This window comes from Carettochelys insculpta, chromosome 6, assembly GCF_033958435.1.
Source record: "Carettochelys insculpta isolate YL-2023 chromosome 6, ASM3395843v1, whole genome shotgun sequence".
NCBI lineage: Eukaryota > Metazoa > Chordata > Testudines > Carettochelyidae > Carettochelys > Carettochelys insculpta.
Window position 1 is genome coordinate 122,139,690 of NC_134142.1, and position 18,242 is coordinate 122,157,931.

At 49.7% G+C, this 18,242-nt stretch overlaps 2 protein-coding genes across 5 annotated transcripts in view; one reads left to right on the plus strand and one right to left on the minus strand.

Annotated features, from left to right (window-relative positions):
• The window catches only part of LOC142015176 (uncharacterized), a 49,997-nt gene that overhangs the window by 10,028 nt on the left and 21,727 nt on the right, over positions 1 to 18,242 (plus strand). The gene's annotated exons all lie outside the window — the stretch shown is intronic.
• Positions 1,392 to 17,171, minus strand: LOC142014929 (uncharacterized). Of its 4 annotated transcripts, none has more exons than XM_074998214.1 (5): positions 17,098 to 17,171; positions 13,237 to 13,363; positions 12,063 to 12,176; positions 7,849 to 7,938; positions 1,392 to 5,412 (listed from the first exon to the last, which is right to left on the minus strand). In XM_074998214.1, exons 2-5 carry the CDS (start codon positions 13,361 to 13,363, stop codon positions 3,965 to 3,967), a joined length of 1,779 nt encoding a protein of 592 aa, XP_074854315.1. In that variant the 5' UTR covers positions 17,098 to 17,171; the 3' UTR covers positions 1,392 to 3,964. The 4 variants fall into 4 exon arrangements, with proteins under 4 accessions (XP_074854315.1, XP_074854317.1, XP_074854316.1 ...); XM_074998216.1 differs by lacking the exon at positions 17,098 to 17,171 and adding an exon at positions 16,879 to 17,081; XM_074998215.1 differs by lacking the exon at positions 17,098 to 17,171 and adding an exon at positions 16,168 to 16,550.

Sequence of the window (18,242 nt, forward strand, 5' to 3'; positions counted from 1 at the left end):
GTGACCCTGTCTGCAGCTGTTCCTGGCACCCTTATTTCGATGTGTGCTACTTTGGCGTGTAGACGTTCCCTCGCAGCACCTATTTCGATGTGGTGCTGCCTAACATCGAAGTTGAACGTCGACGTTGCCAGCCCTGGAGGACGTGTAGCCGTTATTCATCGAAATAGCTTATTTTGATGTCGCTACATTGAAATAAGCTATTTCGATGTAGCATGCACATGTAGACGTAGCCACACACACACACACACACACACACAGTCCTGCCTACTCAGCTCTTAGGGGAGAAGATCCAAAACACACAGAGAGCGAGACCAGTCACCTATGTGGACTGGGGGCAGAGTTGTGTGGTTTGAAAGTTGAAAGCAGAGCAGCACCGGCCCCGGGCAGGGCCGTCTGCACCTCTGTTGACTCCACCCATCATCCCATCCCAAGCTGCCCTTTGCCCTGGGCTGCAGCGTTAACCCGGGGGTGAGAGGGGAAGGTGGACTCTGGAGGTGCAAACAGCTCCTGAATTTATAAGGTTCCCAGTGACTGTGCTTGGGGGGGGGCACCACAAGCTGCTCCTCCCTCACCCCTCAGAGGTCACTGTCCCCCATAACCTGTAGGTCTAATCCTGCCTCAACCTGAGGTCAGTGCCCCCCCATTCTACGGGGGCGGCTCTGGCCTCACCCCTGAGAGGTCCCTGCCCCCCAGATCCTGTGGGGCTGCCTCTGCTTCAGGGGTCATATATTATGAGGCTGACCACACTGCACAGGGATCTCTGAGCTCACCCCCATTTCCATCTGTGCGCATTCTCATAAGCATGGCCAGGCAGCCGTATGCCATTGTGGGCGAGTGGTACCAACCTGGATCTGCAGAACGAGGGGACTGTGACTCCGACTCGGGTTTCTAATAAATTATTCTGACTAAATAAAAAGGACCACAATGATACACTGACCACGGAGCCCATGCCGATCAATCAGCGACTCACATGAGCCCAGGCAACGCATCAGGAGAATGGGGCTGCTGGGGAAATCGCTAAAGCTAGTTCAGGGGAGGATTGGGAAGGGCATTCAGGGGGTGGGAGCGGAGCAGCGTTTCAGGCTGTTTTCCACAGTACTGCATACAAACGTCCGCTTTCACTGCAGAAGGTAAGTTTCTAGCCTCAAGGTAGCAGAGAAAACCTGCTAACGCGAAATGAGTTCACCGAACAGCTCAGCTCAGAAACTCACAGCAATCACCCGCTGTTATTACTTTAGAAAAATATCATGCGGTTGACTGGAGCTGACGAACGACTTCCCTAAATATCCCCCTGCGGCAATTCACTCTCAGGTCAGAGCCACTAATGGGGGAGAAAGATGCACAATAACTCCTCTAGGCTATTGGGTTTTGATAGTGAATAAAGATGTCAAATAACCAAACTCAACCAATTTATTGATTGAAAGTAAAATCGGTGTACTACAGAAAGGTCAGTACAAGTCCAATCTGGAGAACTGTCATGCTACAGTTACATTTTCCCTTTGTTCCAAACTACGAATTCAGCCTTGTTCGCACTTGCACTCTCATTTAGACGACAGAAAATTTCAAATTCCACAGACTTTAGAGAGATTTTCTTATCTAACTACATACACAACAGTTTAGCTGGCAGCAGACCACAGCACATAAGTAGCATTAGAGCAAAATAATATTTGGGCTAACTGTACCTAGCACCCAGTTCAGATCTGAGCACACATCTTACAGCTGACAGATTCTGCACAGACAATGAACAAGGGTTAGAACAATTTACCTACTAGCAAATTTGCACAATAAAGCTGAGCAGGAGAACAAAAGCTTTCTGGGACACTTTAACCCAGTCCTCCAACACCCCCATTTTAGAGCGTGGATAATGATTTACAGCAGGTTACAACTGAGCAGGACAGCACCAGACTTGAGCAGCTCCAGGAAGAAAACCAAGAAGCTGCTTCTTTCGAACATCCTCTCCCAAGGGCGACTGGAGCGTGGTTAAATCAGCACTGCAGGGAAGATTGCAGGCTTTCCCGTACACACATGGCCATGCAGCCATTTCAGACTGAGTCCCACTGTATTAATTGTAGGGCAACCGTATCTCCCTGTCCTAAATACAGCACAGGGTGGTATGGGGGGGAAGGGCAGCTCCTCCCAACTCCGCCAAGCCCCAGGGAGCTGGGAAGGAGGCATCAGCCACTGACCCTCCCCAAGCCCTGGGGAAGTGGCAGCCCCGGGGAAGCGGCAGGGACAAGGCAGCTGCCCACGCTCCCCCCGGCTTCCCCGAGACTTGAGGAAGTGACCCATCCGCTCTCCAGCCAGCAGCCAGCGCAGCTGCTGCCAGAAAAGGTCAGAGTGGGGAGGGCCCATATATGGGACAATTAGTCCCTTTAAAAAGTACGTAGAGACACCTTTTTGGCATCCCAAATACAGGACAGATGGGCACCCTAATTAACCCATTCCCTGCAGGAAGGATAAGGTAACAGGGAGAAAAAAAATCACATCTCATCACTACTCTCTCACAGGGAGGCTTGGCCATGGATTTCCTCAGACTGAGGAATGAGGAGACACTGCTGCTCAGTTTCAGCCGTGAATGTTGCTGGGACTGGTTTTTAATCTCTCCCTCTCACCAGTTAAGTGTCTCTCTTGTTCTCCTAAAACTTTGCTCTCTGGGATGTCTGTTCTCATGCAGGATCCAGTCTCTGTTGCTGCCCAGGATCCCTGGCTGTTTCACAACTCTGTCACACTTTGGAATGGGATTGAAAACACCTACAACTAGCAGCAAATGAATCCCAGCCAGTAGAGTAAAATGGTTCAGAAAGTTTTTCCCTTACTCCTTAATGTTACATCTCATGGCTGAGATGCGGGTTCCTCTCTGTGGTAGAGGACTCAAAGTACCACTTCTTCCAGCAACACAAACTCAAATTATTCAGAAAAGAAAACTAATAGAAAAAGAATTAACGCTCTGAAATCTCGAACTTCATAAGTGCTGATTCCATGGTAGCTCTGGGGCTGGAGCACCATGGGGAAAAATTTGGCAACCAAGCTCCCTCACTCACCTGCTGGAGAGCCCACCAACCAACTGCTCCCCCGCCCACCTAGTGCCTCCCACCCAATGCAAACAGCTCTTCCGCAGCATTCAGGACGCTCTGGGAAGAAGAGCAGGGATGGGAGGTACTCAGGGAGGAGATGGGGCTCAGGGGAAGGGATGGGATTGAAGCAGGGTGGAGGCAGAGCAGAGACAGACAGAGGTGAGGTGGGGATTTGAGGGAACATGTGGAACATCCCCCAGCTAAAGGGAATATCTGTGTCTAACATTCCAGCTCCTCAACCCCGTCCTTGCTTTTCCCCTCGCTGTACGGCTTCTGATGGCACAAACCCTGATTTAGATGTCGAGTAAGTGACTTTGTCATGGCAGCATCTTCTGCAGATATCAAGCACATCTGTCCCCCGCTGAGATGATAAAGGCGGCAGTCCATAACAAACTGTGTGCTCTTTGTTCTTGAACCCCACAGGAACTGGATGGGGTCCTCAGAAAGCCAAAATGGGTAGAGATGTATGTTGAACCACCTCTCACCACAGTGTATCCTGTTGTAATGAAGAAGGACGTCTGCGCCAGAGTATTTAGCTCATTTGTCCAAGCAGAAAAGTAATGAAACAATAAATTCCATTGGGAAGCCTGAGAGGATGGGAGCCGCAGGGAGTGAATGGCCTTGGAGAAGCCAGAGCCACTCAAGTGCAGTCCTGACTCCAGTTATCCCTGTCCCAGCTGCAACCCACACTGAATGTTTCAGTGCCTCTAGGGTGAAACGCTTCCGTCTCATGCGGGTCACAAACCCAGCTCTGGCCCTAGGGTCTGCTGAGTGAGAATGTGGGAACACTGCAGATAGGGGGCAAATTCTCCCTCTTTTACAGGCGCTGGGAAAAGGGCAAAGTGAGCAATTCCAAGGTTCCCTCTGTCAAACACTGGGGTCAGGAGCGTCTACTTGCAGTAGGCCCTCTCATGTCTACGGACGGAGGATGAGCGAGTGAAGCACTTCCCACACCGAGTGCAGGAATACGGCCGCTCTCCAAAGTGGGTGCTCCGGTGCTTAGTCAGCGATGAGGCGCGAGCAAAGCGCCTCCCACACCGAGCGCAGGAATGCGGCTTCTTCTCCACGTGGATCTTCTGATGCTTGGCCAGAGACGAGGAGTGAGCAAAGTCCTTCCCGCACTGAAGGCAGGGGTAGGGCCGCTCGCCGGAGTGGGTTCTCTGGTGGACGAGGAGGCCGGATGTCTGAGTGAATCTCTTCCCGCAGTCAGTGCAGTGATAGGGTTTCTCCCCAGTGTGGATTCTTTGGTGGACTTGCAGTTTTGCTCGATGGATGAACTTTTTCCCACATTCCCCACAGGCATGGAGTCTCTCCCCAGTGTGGATTCGCTGGTGCAGACTGAGGTTTGCCAGACGCCCGAACATTTTCCCACACTCAGGGCATTGATGGGACTCCTGGGGACGGTGGACTCCTTGGTGTCTCCTGAGACTTTGGAGGCGACAGAATTTTTTCCCACACTCGGCACAGCAGTGAGGCTGCTCCCCAGTGTGGACCCTCTGATGACTGATGAGAAGCTCTCGGAGGTAGAACTTTTTCCCACACTCGTGGCACACGAAGGGTCTCTCTTTGCTGTGGCTTTTCTGGTGTCTAGTGAGACTTGATGTAAGTTTGAAGCCTTTCCCACACTGGTCACAGCGATGGGGTCTCTTTTCTGAGTGGCTTCTCTGGTGCTTGCGAAACGTTGATGAATCCTTAAATCGCTTCCCACACTCCGTGCAGGCGTAGGGTCTCTCTCCTGAGTGGCTTCTCTTGTGGATCGTAAGAGCTGATGTGTTGAAGAATTTTCTTCCGCACTCAGCACAGTGATAGGGTCTCTCTCCCGTATGGATTCTCCGGTGGGCAGTGAGCAGGGCTGCCTTCTTGAATGTCTTCCCACACTCAGGACAGGGATGATGAGCTCTTTTCTTTCGGTGGACTCTCCCATGCGCTCTGAGAGCTTTCTTTCTCCTAAAGCTCTCCCCACACTCGCTACAGTGATACAGATTCTGTCTCCTATGAACTGTCCAGTGGTGGCCTATCAGGTCCCTATGTACCTTGAATTCTTCCCTGCACACGCGGCAGGTATACAGGCTCTTCCTGGGCTCCCCTTGTCCCTCTGCATGAGGCTTTAGATGTGGCTTGGATCTCCTCTGATGGCCTCTGGAGGCTGTTGGCTGCTTCCTGGTCAGGTGCTTCCTCTGCCTGCGCAGCCTGCACTGCCTCTTGTGGAGTCTTCCCCGCTCAGACTTCTGGGAATGGTTCTCTTCTGACGACCCTGGGAAAGGCCTCGGCGACTCCAGGTTACCAGGCCCTTCCTCAGGAGTCTGCCCTTCATCTCTGCTCAGGGCCCTTGCCCCTGCTTGGTGGGGAAGAGAATCCAGATGTTATTTTCAATACTGCTGACAACAGGAAATCACTATAATTCCCTGCAAGGGGATGTGCCTGAGGCAGCGCCACACACCTCCTTTCAGAGCAAAGCAGGCCCTTGGTAGTTAAGTGCAAGGGACCAAACTCCTACAAGCCCCAGTGCTGGGGGGCTGCAGCTCCATGTCCCACAGGTCTTGCTAATACTCTCCCCAGTCAAGGAACCTGAGAATCAGCCCCCCACGTTTCTCTCCCTACTCTGAGGGCCACCTCAGTCAGGAGAACAGCATCACCACAGACGCTCTACAGAGGGACACACCGGGAACACCCCATACCGTGATGGGATCCAAACGGCTCAATGTTCTTTGACATGCGGGGAGACGGAGAGACTGGGGGAATCTGCATAAGTAGAGCTCTACAAAATTCACAGTCCATTTTTGGTCCACTTCAGTCACAGGATTTTTTAAATAGTAAATTTCATTATTTCAGCTCCTTCTATCTGAAATTTCATAGGGCAGTCATCGTTGGGGTCCTGACTCAAAAAGGACTTGGCGGGGGATACAAACACAGCATCGCAATCCAGGGCATCTCTACAAAGAGCACTTTTATCCACGCTGTTGGCTGGGCCTCTGAGTAGATCTTACCAGGAGACACAGCCCTCACACTTCAGCTGAAGTGCACACGGAGTTAACTACATTTTTGTTGCACTGAAAATGCATTTGAAAATTTGAGACTATTTGGTTATATTTATAGTTAAATATTGAATACTACCGGGGGTGTCTGTTGGGCAGGGTGGTGCATGGGGCTTACACTAGTCATGGGTTCTTTTGGTTAATGGCAGTTGCAAATATGGGTCTCAAGTCACTTAAATGCATGCAACTGGTAAAGGGTACGGGCACACCACAGATCAGATTTAACAGTCTGGGGTTGCTTGTTTCAGGTCTGTCAATCTGGTAGGACCCTATGCATGAGGGAAGAGATGGACTTCCTAGAGCACTGGTTCTTAACCTTGGGTGCACGCACCCCCTGGGGGTGTGTGATGCCCCTTCTGGGGGTGTGAGACGCCCTTTCAGGGCACACAAGACATGGCAGAGGTTTTTTAGAAGGTATATCATCGAAAACACAAATTAAGCACAGGCCCATAAACACAACTACTTTGTTTCATCAAACCTATCTAAGTAAAGGCAACAAAAATGATTAAGGATGTGGAACGTCTGCCATATGAGGAGAGATTAATACGACTGGGACTTTTTAGCTTGGGAAAAAGACGATTAAGTGGGGATATGATAGAGGGCTATAAAATCACGACTGGTGTGGAGAAAATAAATGAGGAATTGTTATTTACTCCTTTGCAAAATACAAGAACTAGGGGTCACCAAATGAAATGAATAGGCAGCAGGTTTAAAACAAACGATAGGAAATATTTTTTCAGACAATGCACAGTTAACCTGTGGAACTCCTTGCCGGAGGATGTCGTGAAGACCAAGGCTATAGTAGAGTTTAAAAAAGAACTAGATAAATTCATGGAGGATAGCTCCATCAACGGCTCTGAGCCAGGAGGGGCCTGGACTGTGTCCCTAGGCTCTGTTTGCAAGAGGCTGCAAATGGGCAACAGGGAATTGATCAGTTGGGCTGTGTCTACACTTACTAAAAACTTTGAAATGGCCGTACTAATGGCCACATCAAAAAATACTAATGGGGTGCTGAAACGCATATTCAGCACCTCATTAGCATGCCGCCGGCCACAGCACTTCGAAAGTGCCGCAGTTCTCTCACCCATGGCTCATCTACATGGGGGTCCTTTTCAAAAGGACGCGGCCAACATCGAAATCCCCTCATTCCCATCAGCACGGCCATTTCCAAGTTTTTAGTAAGCGTAGACGTAGCCCTGATGATTCCCTGTTCTGTTCATTCCCTCTTGGGCACCTGGCATTGGTCACTGTCGGAAGACAGGATACTGGGCTTGATGGGCCTACGGTCTGACCCAGTATCACTTTTCTTATATATGAATTCAGTTAACCACTAACTGTTAGTGCGTCGGTTACAGTTTACTTCCACAGCAAAATTCTGCAACATCTCTGGGTAGTACTTGTGTATTTTTGTATGCCTCCTGTACTATTATTTGTAGTGAGTAATAACACAAAACTATTTTACATATATTTAATATGCATTTAAAGTGTATAGCCCACCCCATTTCCATTTTTGAATTGGGGTGTGAGAACATATTCTGAGAACCAAAGGGGGTGCAGGCTGGCATAAAGGGTAAGACCCACTGTTCCAGGGGAACGCTGGGGTCAGGAAATAAAACAGAGATGTTTGGGCTTCAATTTGCATCAGGAGGCTCTGTGAGGGGAGAGTTTGCAGCTGAGGGGTCATTCTGAAATGAGCTCTGCTTCTCCCACTGCTGGAAAAGGCAGAGCCGGTTCCCTACCTGCTCCAGGGGAAGAGCTTTGGAGGAGGAAGAAGCCCAAGGAGTTTTCCACTGCTGACCAGTCCCACGTGTCCTCTGCATCTGGAAAACCTGAACCAGGATAAAAGGTCTTTGGTTGACAGCCCACAGACCAAATAAATATCATCGAGAGAGGCCCTTTCCCCAACATCATAAGCTATGCACAAAACGGCAGGCTATCTGCCACTTGATTTTCAATTTGTCTTGTGGTAGCACAACTGAGCTTGAGGTTCTGCAGAACGAGGCGCTGCACAAAACCACAGAGAGCTCAATCACCCTGATGGTGAAGAACTTATACACAAAATATACAAAGGGTGGGACAGAACCAGAGCCACACGAGCAACTCGCTGGTGTAATAACTGGGCACATGCATATACCCTGATGGGCAGTTTAATTGCAAGATCCATGAGAAAGTCTATGAAGTGTCACCATAGCCTATGAAAATAAAAGTTGACGGGAAAAGGTGCAAAATAGAAACAAAAACACAGAATTAGTCCAAACAACCAAGGTCTACCATGCAATTGAAGGACAGTGTTAAAATTGTGGCTGATAAACAAGTGTGGAAGTGTACATTAATGAACCAAAATGAATGGGTCAGAAATCAGCCCTGCCTGGAAGAAATCCCATCGAGGGGATGGCCTGTTTTGTCTATTTCTTCCTTTGGGTTTTTTCAAAAGCAAACACTTGGTTGGAAAATAGAGGAGGGGAACTGAATGCAACCCTTGCTGGCTGAAAGAAGCAGCCACAGGTGTGTGCCACCAACTGCATCAGTGAGCAAATCTATCGTTCTCACACCCTGAACCTCACTTGGGACCCCATATCTCCCTCACGCTTAGCCTAAGAGACGTCCTAACAAGATGAGACCAGAGAGACAGAGACGGAGGATATTGCCACCATTACTGGTTCTGGCTAACTCCTCAAAATCACCAGGAATGTGAAATTTTGGGCAGATCTGCCCTATGGGGCAATGTTGACCTAATTTACACAATTCTGACTATACGCTAGCTAGAGTTGACATACCTTAGGTTGTGTTGATGCAGGGTCTCCACTGTGGGGGGCCAATGGGAGAAACCCTCCTGTCAACTTCCCTTACTCTTCTCATTCCGGTGGAGCACCAGAGTCAATGAGAGAGTGATTGGAGGTTGATTTAGTGGGTCTTCTCTAGACCTGCTAAATCGATTTCCAATAGATCAATTGCTGCAGCGCCAATCCCCTGGTAAATGCAGACATGTCCTTTCCTCTCCCTGTCCCCGCCAATCACCCTGAGTTGTTTTAGTTCTTTACTTTCCTATTCTTTACCTTTTGCTTTACATTAAAGAAAAGTCTGGCTTAGCTGGCCAAAACTGTCATTGTCTGAAACATTGCTGTAAGCCTGTGATCCAAGAGGCAGCCAAAACACTGCCCAGAACAGCCAAATGCTGTTCCGTATTTGTCTCAATAGGTGTGTACCTCTGTTTCTCCTGCTACAAGTAAGAGTCAGCCAGGGATGGAAGCTGAATTTCTCCCCCCGTACATGGGTTTCTCTTGTTTTGTCTTCTAAAGAAGAGGATGAGATTTTAACAACCACCTCAGCCGTTTCCAGCTAACTGCTTCTCTTTTCCCCAGAAGGACAGTCACCAACATCCTTAATACCATGGCCAATGTCACGTTAATGTCATTGTCTCTTTGGGCCCATGTATTCCATATAAATGACTACGACATTGTCCAAGGTCTGCCAGCAGCTCAGCTGCAGTGAGTAATATAATCCAGATCTCCTCACTCCCAGAAGATGTTGCTGCTTCCCAACCAATCCTGGAGAGCAACAGGGAAATCCTTGATTAAGGTCATAGAATCATAGAACACTAGAACTGGAAGGGACCTCGCGAGGTCATTGAGTACAGTCCCCTGCCTTCCCAGCAGGGCCAAGCACAGTCTAGACCAGGGGTCTGCAACCTGTGGCTCCGGAGATGCATGTGGCTCTTTAAGGACTTCTTTGTGGCTCCCAATGCTATAATTGCCAAGTTAAAAAAAAAAACAAAAACAAAAAAAAAGCCCTGATTATTTTTGATAAATGGTACATAAGAACGGCCATTACTGGGTCAGACCAAAGGTTCATCTAGACCAGCATCCTGTCTGCTGACAGTGGCCAGTGCCAGGTGCCCCAGAGGGGTGGACCAAAGACAATTATCAAGCAACTTGTCTCCTACCATCCATCTCCAGCCTCTGACAAACAGAGGCCAGGGACACCATTCCTACTGCCGGCAAATAGCCTTTTCTGGACCTAAGCTCCATGAATTTATCTAGCTCTTCTTTGAACCCTCTTATAGTCCTGGCCTTCACAGCCTCCTGTGGCAAGGAGTTCCACAGGTTGACTGTGCGCTACATGAAAAAGAACTTTCTTGTATTAGTTTTAAACCTGCTACCCATTAATTTCATTTGGTGTCTAGTTCTTACATTATGGGATCAAGTAAATAACTTTTCTTTATTCACCGTCTCCACGCCACTCATGATTTTATATACCTCTATCATATCCCCCCTTAGTCTCCTCTTTTCTAAACTGAAAAGTCCCAGTCTCTTTAACCTCCTCATATGGGACCTGTTCCAAACCCCGAATCATTTTCTGAACCTTTTCCAACGTCAAAATATCTTTTTTGAGGTGAAGAGACCACATCTGTACACAGTACTCAAGATGTGGGTGTATCATAGTTTTATAAAGAGGCAGTAAAACATTATTTGTCGTATTTTCTATCCTGTTATTAATAATACCCAACATCCAATGTGCTTTTTGATTGCCACTGCACACTGTGTGGATGTTTTCAGGGAACTATCCATGATAGCCCCAAGATCTCTTCCTGATATTGTTGTAGCTCAATTAGCCCCTATAATATTGCATGCATACTTGGGGTTATTTTTCCCAATGTGCATTACTTTACACTTATCCACATTAAATGGTGAATGTCTAAAAGCCCAAACATGAAAAACTCCTATCTAAACAGCATGATATGTGATCTCAAAATGTTAGATAACTTCCCCCTACCATCCTCCAGAGTGAGAGAAGGTTTGGGAGTGAAAGTCAGGAAGACGGTGGTACAAACACACACATAACGTGTGAGGGAATAGAATATGCACAAAGTTTGTGAACATCCTACAGTACACAAGTATCACACGACAAATCATTTTGCATGTGCTGTTCTTAAAATAGGGGTTCATAAAAAGCACCGTGTGACATTATTTATTAAGGACGGTTTCATATTCACATGCAGCGCGGCTCTTGAATTACTGAGTTCTTTTAGCGAATTGGAAAAAATAGCTCTTCTTGCTATTTTGGTTGCCGACCCCGGGTCTAGACCACCTCTGACAGATGTCTGTCTAACCTGCTGTTAAATATCTCCAGTGATGGAGATTCCACAACCTCCCTCGGCATTTTATTCCAGTGTTTAACCATCCTGACAGTTAGGAACTTTTTCCTCATGTCCAACCTAAACCTCCCTTGCTGCAGTTTAATCCCACGGCTTCTTAGAATCATAGAGCCCTAGAGCTGGAAGGCACCTGAGGAATCATCAGATCCAGCCCCCTGCCTAAAGCAGGATCAACCCTAACGAAATCATCCCAGTCAGGATTTTGTCAAGCCAGGACTTAAAAGCCTCTAGGGATGGAGATTCCACCACCTCCCTATGTAAAGCATTCCAGTGCTTCTCCCCCCTTCTTGTCCTATCTTCAGATCAACTGAGAACACACATAAGCAATGGAACTCTGCTGGCTCCCTACAAAACTGGGCCTGACCTGGGAAAGGAGATTGGCCAGGCAGTACTTGGCAGTGATTCAGACTGCCAGGGAGAGGTTACAAACACTTGGGGGATGGGATAAGAATGGAAAATGAGCCTGACAAAGGGCAGAATTGGTCTGAAATCAACGAGATGAAATTCCACAAACACAAGTGGAAAAGAGTTCACTGGGGGAAGGAAAAATTAACTGCACAACTAGACAATGGGGAATGACTGGTGGGGCAGCAGGTACAGCAGCAAAGAAGGGTCATAGCGGATCACAAACTGAAGGAGAGCTGACAAGATGATACTCTTGCAAAGGAGCCTGACAACACTGCACTAAAAGACTAACGTTCTGGGATGCATTGTCACTCTGGCCAAAATGCAGCAGGACTTCAGCTGCTTTCAAGTTACTCATTTGTCCCTTGCACATCACTTTAATACCATCCTCACCTGGGTGGGGCCCTCTCAGGATGGCCCCATCTTCGTCTTTCGTGGGACCCCGGACACACAGCTCTTCCCCTCGCTCTATGCTGGAGATCACCCTGGGCTTGGGGGTTTCGACTCCTGCCCAGAGAAAACCATCACCCCCATTAGTTTTCAACTCAACAGTTCTAGCCACAGAATCGCTGCACTTTGTGCAGCTTCACAGGCCAGGATTCTGCTAATCTACGCATTTGCATTCACTATGCGTGCAAAGATGAACTGCAGCTTACGGTCAAAACACTCCTGGTGCCCACCAGAGGTGGCATATTGAGTGGCAATGACCTGACACCTGTGGAAAGGGCAGCTTCAGAGGACAGTGATGTCTGGTGGGACTGGCGAGAACAGCTCTGGCATGTGGTGTATACTTCTCCTTGACCAAGCAGACTTAGTAGAGTAAGTCCCAGCACACAGACCCTCCTGTTGATATGTTTACATAGGTCTGAGACACCTGTTGCTGGCCTGGAGCAGATGACTTAGGCTTCAGGGGCCAGGGCTGTGGGACTTCCCAGAGTCCAAGTTCCAGCTTGAGCCTCAATGTCTACACAACCATTTTCAGCCCTGCAGCCTGAGTCCATAGACTCAGGCCAGCCACAGCTGTGCTGTGGGTCTTTAGTTACAGCACAGAAGAACCCAGCCCGTCTTTCGTGGTAACGGTGGGGTTGGTTGGCCTCTCATCCTGTCCACCTGTGGAACACATGACTCTTTTCTACTCCTGGGCTCCATCCAGGCAGTAACAATTCAACTGTGGAGAGACCGAGGGCAGAAGTGCCTCCCTGGAAGATACACAGTGTAGTTGTAAGTGTATTGGTCCCAGGATACTGGAGAGACTGGGAAGATGAGGTGGTACCTTTTATTAGGACAACCTCTGCTGAAGGGAGAGCAGCTTTCCTTTCTCAGATCTGAAGAGCTCCGTGTGACTCAAAAGCTTGTCTCCGTCACCAACAGAAGTTGGCTCAAGAGAAGATATTCCCTCTCCCACCTTGTCTGCCCACGAAAGGGCCCCTCTGCTCCGCTGAACAGCCACACGCATGCGTCCCTCCTTCCAGCCCCACAGACCTCTCTCTGACCAACCAACCAGACCAACGCTTCACCTCAGTGACTGCGTCTCTGCGGCCCTGATCTCAGGGAACCAGCTCCTCACCTAACGAGACCAGAGCCTGGTAATTGTCCCACATGACGCGTCTGTACAGCTGCCTTTGCTCCTCGCCCAGCAGCGCCCACTCCGCCGGGGAGAAATACATGGCCACATCCTCGAAGGTCACCGACATCTGAAAGGACAAACAGCTCCACTCAGCATGGACCGCTCACGCCCTGGCAGAGGAAGAGCTCTTGCTGGGGATGGAGATGCCCGGGGTCCCTGTTACTAGAAGGGCCTTGGGGAGGGTTGAAAGTCCAACCCTTTGTTATGGAAACAAAAAAGCAGTCCAGTAGCACTTTTAAGACTAACCAAATAATTTCTTAGGTGATGAGCTTTCGTGGGACAGACCCACTTCTTCAGCCCATAACCAGACCAGAACAGGCTCAATATTTAAGGCACAGAGAACCAAAAACAGTAATCAAGGAGGACAAATCAGAAAAAAAATGATCAAGGTGAGCAAATCAGAGAGCAGAGGGGTAAAAGGGGGGGAGGTCAAGAATTAGATTAAGCCAAGTATGCAAACAAGCCCCGACAGTGACTCAGAAAATTCCCATCCTGGTTCAAACCACGTGTTAATGTGCCGAATTTGAACACAAAAGACAGCTCGGCTGTCTCCCTTTCAATAGTGGTGCGAAAATTTTTCTTCAGTAACACGCAAACTCTTAAGTCATTCACAGAATGACCCACTCCATTAAAATGTTGACTACCCCGTTTGTGGATCTGGAGTGTTTTTATGTTTGTTTTGTGCCCATTAACTCTTTGTCTAAGGGAGTTAGAGGTCTGTCCAATGTACAAAGCATCTGGGCATTGTTGGCACATGATGGCATATATGATGTTAGTTGAGGAACATGAGAATGTGCCCGTGATTCTGTGAATAACCTGGTTAGGTCCAGTGATGGTATTTCCAGAGAAGATATGTGGACAAAGCTGGCAGCGGGCTTTGTTGCAAGGAAAGGTTCCAGGACTGGAATTCCTGGGGTATAGACGGTGGCTGTTTGTGAGGATCCTCATAAGGTTGGGAGGTTGTCTGTAGGAGAGAACAGGCCTGTCACCTAGGGCCTTCTGGAGTGTGGCACCTGATTAAGGATAGGTTGTAGGTCTTTAATAATTCATTGCAGCGCTTTGAGTTGGAGGCTGTAGGTGATGACCGTGGTGTTCTGTTCTTGGCTTTTTTGGGCCTATCTTGGAGTAGCTGGTCTCTGGGTATTCATCTGGCCCTGTCCACTCATATTCCACATAAAGACAGATTACAAGCAATCAGGAATACCATCCCTGATGTCACCACAGCCAGTCTGGTGTCTGACCTCTGTAACTTTGTTCTCACCCACAATTATTTCCGATTTGGGGACAATTTATACCTCCAGATTAGTGGAACTGCTACGGGCACCTGCATGGCCCCATAATATGCTAATATATTTATGGCTGATCTGGAATGATTCCTCAGCTCTCGTCCCCTATTACCTCTCCTCAACTTAAGATACATCGATGGCATCTTTACAATTTGGACCCATGGTACAGAGACTCTAGAAGAATTCCACAGAGACTTTAACAATCTGCACCCCACCATCAACTTAATGCCTCGATTACTCCATGCAGGGGATACATTTCCTGGACACTACAGTACAAATCAAGGATGGCCTGATTGGTACCACACTGTACCGGAAACCCACTGATCGCTATACTTATCTACACCCTTCTAGCTTCCATCCTGCACACATAACTAGATCCATGGTTCACAGTCAAGCCCTTAGGTACAATTGCATTTGCTCTGATCCAACTGACAGAGACCAAAAACTACAAGATCTTTACCAAATATTCATAAACCTGAATTACCCACCAGGAGAAATAAAAAAACAAATCGACAGGGCCAGACAAATACCCAGAGACCAGCTACTCCAAGATAGGCCCAAAAAAGCCAAGAACAGAACACCACTGGTCATCACCTACAGCCCCCAACTCAAAGCACTGCAACAAATTATTTAAGACCTACAACCTATCCTTAATCAGGTGCCACACTCCAGAAGGCCCTAGGTGACAGGCCTGTTCCCTCCTACAGACAACCTCCCAACCTTATGAGGATCCTCACAAACAGCCACCGTCTATACCCCAGGAATTCCAGTCCTGGAACCTTTCCTTGCAACAAAGCCCGCTGCCAGCTTTGTCCACATATCTTCTCTGGAAATACCATCACTGGACCTAACCAGGTTATTCACAGAATCACGGGCACATTCTCATGTTCCTCAACTAACATCATATATGCCATCACATGCCAACAATGCCCAGATGCTTTGTACATTGGACAGACCTCTAACTCCCTTAGACAAAGAGTTAATGGGCACAAAACAGACATAAAAACACTCCAGATCCACAAACGGGGTAGTCAACATTTTAATGGAGTGGGCCATTCTGTTAATGACTTAAGAGTTTGCGTGTTACTGAAGGAAAATTTTCGCACCATTGAAAGGGAGACAGCCGAGCTGTCTTTTGTGTTCAAATTCGGCACATTAACACGTGGTTTGAACCGGGATGGGAATTTTCTGAGTCACTATCGGGGCTTGTTTGCATACTTGGCTTAATCTAACTCTTGACCTCCCCCACTTTTACCCCTCTGCTCTCTGATTTGCTCACCTTGATCATTTTTTTCTGATTTGTCCTCCTTGATTACTGTTTTTGGTTCTCTGTGCCTTAAATATTGAGCCTGTTCTGGTCTGGTTATGGGCTGAAGAAGTGGGTCTGTCCCACGAAAGCTCATCACCTAAGAAATTATTTGGTTAGTCTTAAAAGTGCTACTGGACTGCTTTTTTGTTTTGATAGTATATAGACTAGCACGGCTCCCCTCTGTGTTACCACTGTTATGGGTGCAGGTTTGCCACAGTGTGAAGAAAGTAGCAGCCAGCCTTTCCCCATGACTTGTTTTTTGTGCCTGTGACTCACCCCATGGTGGTGACTCTACACGCTGGGCTCAGCCCCCTCTTGTGCGCATTGTATCCTGGCACAAAGGGCTGCACCAGCGCTGCAGTTCAGCCTTCCTGACCCTCTGCCACCGTGGGGCAGCCCAGCCAAACTTCAGCCAGTCTCGCAGTAACGGAGGGTCCATGTCACAGTCCCACTTCCAGTTAGCTGCCCCTCCCACCTTGGATGACCACACTGCAGGGGCTGGGCAGATCAAACCAGAGCAGCACTGCAAAGCCTAGAACAGGGCCTGGGTCGGAGCCCCACGGCACCCTGCTGGAGACACAGCTGCCAGGGGGGAGATGGAGGCTGGAGCCAGGCACACAGCAGAGAGGAGCTGCACTAGGGGGTGGGTATAGGGCAGTTCTCTCTGCGGTCCCTCCCCCCCTGGGCCGGGTAGCCTTGTCACTCCCCAGATCTTAGGGAGAGAAGGTGGGGGAGGAAACCCCCCTGGCCAGGGCAGCTTCCCTCGGTGACAGAGTCTCCCAGCGCCCGGGCTCCAGCCCAGCCCTGCCCTGCACGCCGCCTTGACGGCCCTGGAGCGCCGTGGGGCAGCTGCCGGGGTTTGGCAGCAGCCCAGACGCACCTCCGGGGCCGCAGCTGGGGCACACGCGCCGCCAGCTCGCGGGCTGCACCCCCCAGCGGGGCAGCCGCGGCACCCCCGTTCCCTCCCACCGCCCCCCCGCCATCTACCGCAGCGCCCCCCGCTGCCCGCCTGTGCCCAGCCTGGCAGGGAGCCGCTCGCCCCTAGCGGCGCCCCTGCGCCGGGCCGGCTCCGGAGGAAGGGGCAGGACCCGCCCCATAGCCGGGGGCTGGCCCCGGCCCTGCAGCCGGAGGGATTCGCCTCTCCCGGGCGCGGCCCCCGTCCTTCCCCGCCGAGCGGCGCTTTCCTGCCTGCGCCGCCCCTCTCACCCTGGGCTGGGCTGGGGCTGGCTCCGCACGCACAGCCGGCCCAGGCCCCCGCAGCTCTGCGGCTGGCAGCGAGGTCCCGCCCGTAGCCCGGCCCCCTCTGGCAGGGACGGGGCGGCTCTGGTGGGCGGAGGCCTCCGAGCTCTGTGGCCTTAACCCTTAATCATCCCAGCAGGGGAAGGAGCTGCAGAGGCCTCCGCTAGGGGAGAGGCGGCGAAGTGAGTTCCTGGGCGGCTCGTGGGTCCCTCCCGGCCCTTATCCGAAGGCCGCGGGGTTGGAACAGTGTCACAGTGGGGCGCTGGGCACCCTGGAGCTGATGGAAGTCGCTAACAAGCCGGGGCTGGGCCTGCTTTAAGCAAGGGGCTGGAGTAGATGATTTCCAAAGGTGCCTTCCAGCGCCATGATACACCACCAGCTCCCTGAGTTATAACCCCTGTGCAAAAAAAAAACAAAAAAAAACCCTTTCTGAGGAGGGCATCCCTGGGGGAGACCTTTGCAAACATTTTCCCATGTCTGCTAACTCTAGGGTTGTAAATTCAATCCCTGAGGGGACCCTTAGGGATCTGGGGCAAATAGAAAAGAAAAAAAAAAGTGGGGGGGGGGGATGGTGCTTGGTTCTGCCAGGAGAGCAGAGGACTGAACTCCATGACCTCCTGAGGTCGCTTGCAGTTCTATGAGATGCGTATCTCCACTACGGATTGGGTTGCTGAGCAGTGGATATTAGAAAATTAATGCATTATTTAATAAGTATATTCTATTGGAGGCCAAGGGAGTGGGTGGGCATAAGCCCACCCACAGCTAAAAGATCCCCCTTGCCTGTGGGGCGGGGGGTTCACTAAGACAGTGGTTCCCAAATTTCTCAGTATCATGCCCCCCTTCTGATTTTTGAGAAACCCTCACACCCCCCCACCTCTTCTTTACCATCATCCAACCCCCTTTTTAATAATAACAGAGAGGGAGCGGTGCTAGTCTATACACTATCAAAACACAAAAGCAGTCCAGTAGCACTTTAAAGACTAACAAAATAATTTATTAGGTGATGAGCTTCCGTGGGACAGACCCACTTCTTCAGCCCATAACCAGACCAGACCAGACTCACTATTTAAGGCACAGAGAACCAAAAGCAGTAATCAAGGAGGATAAATCAG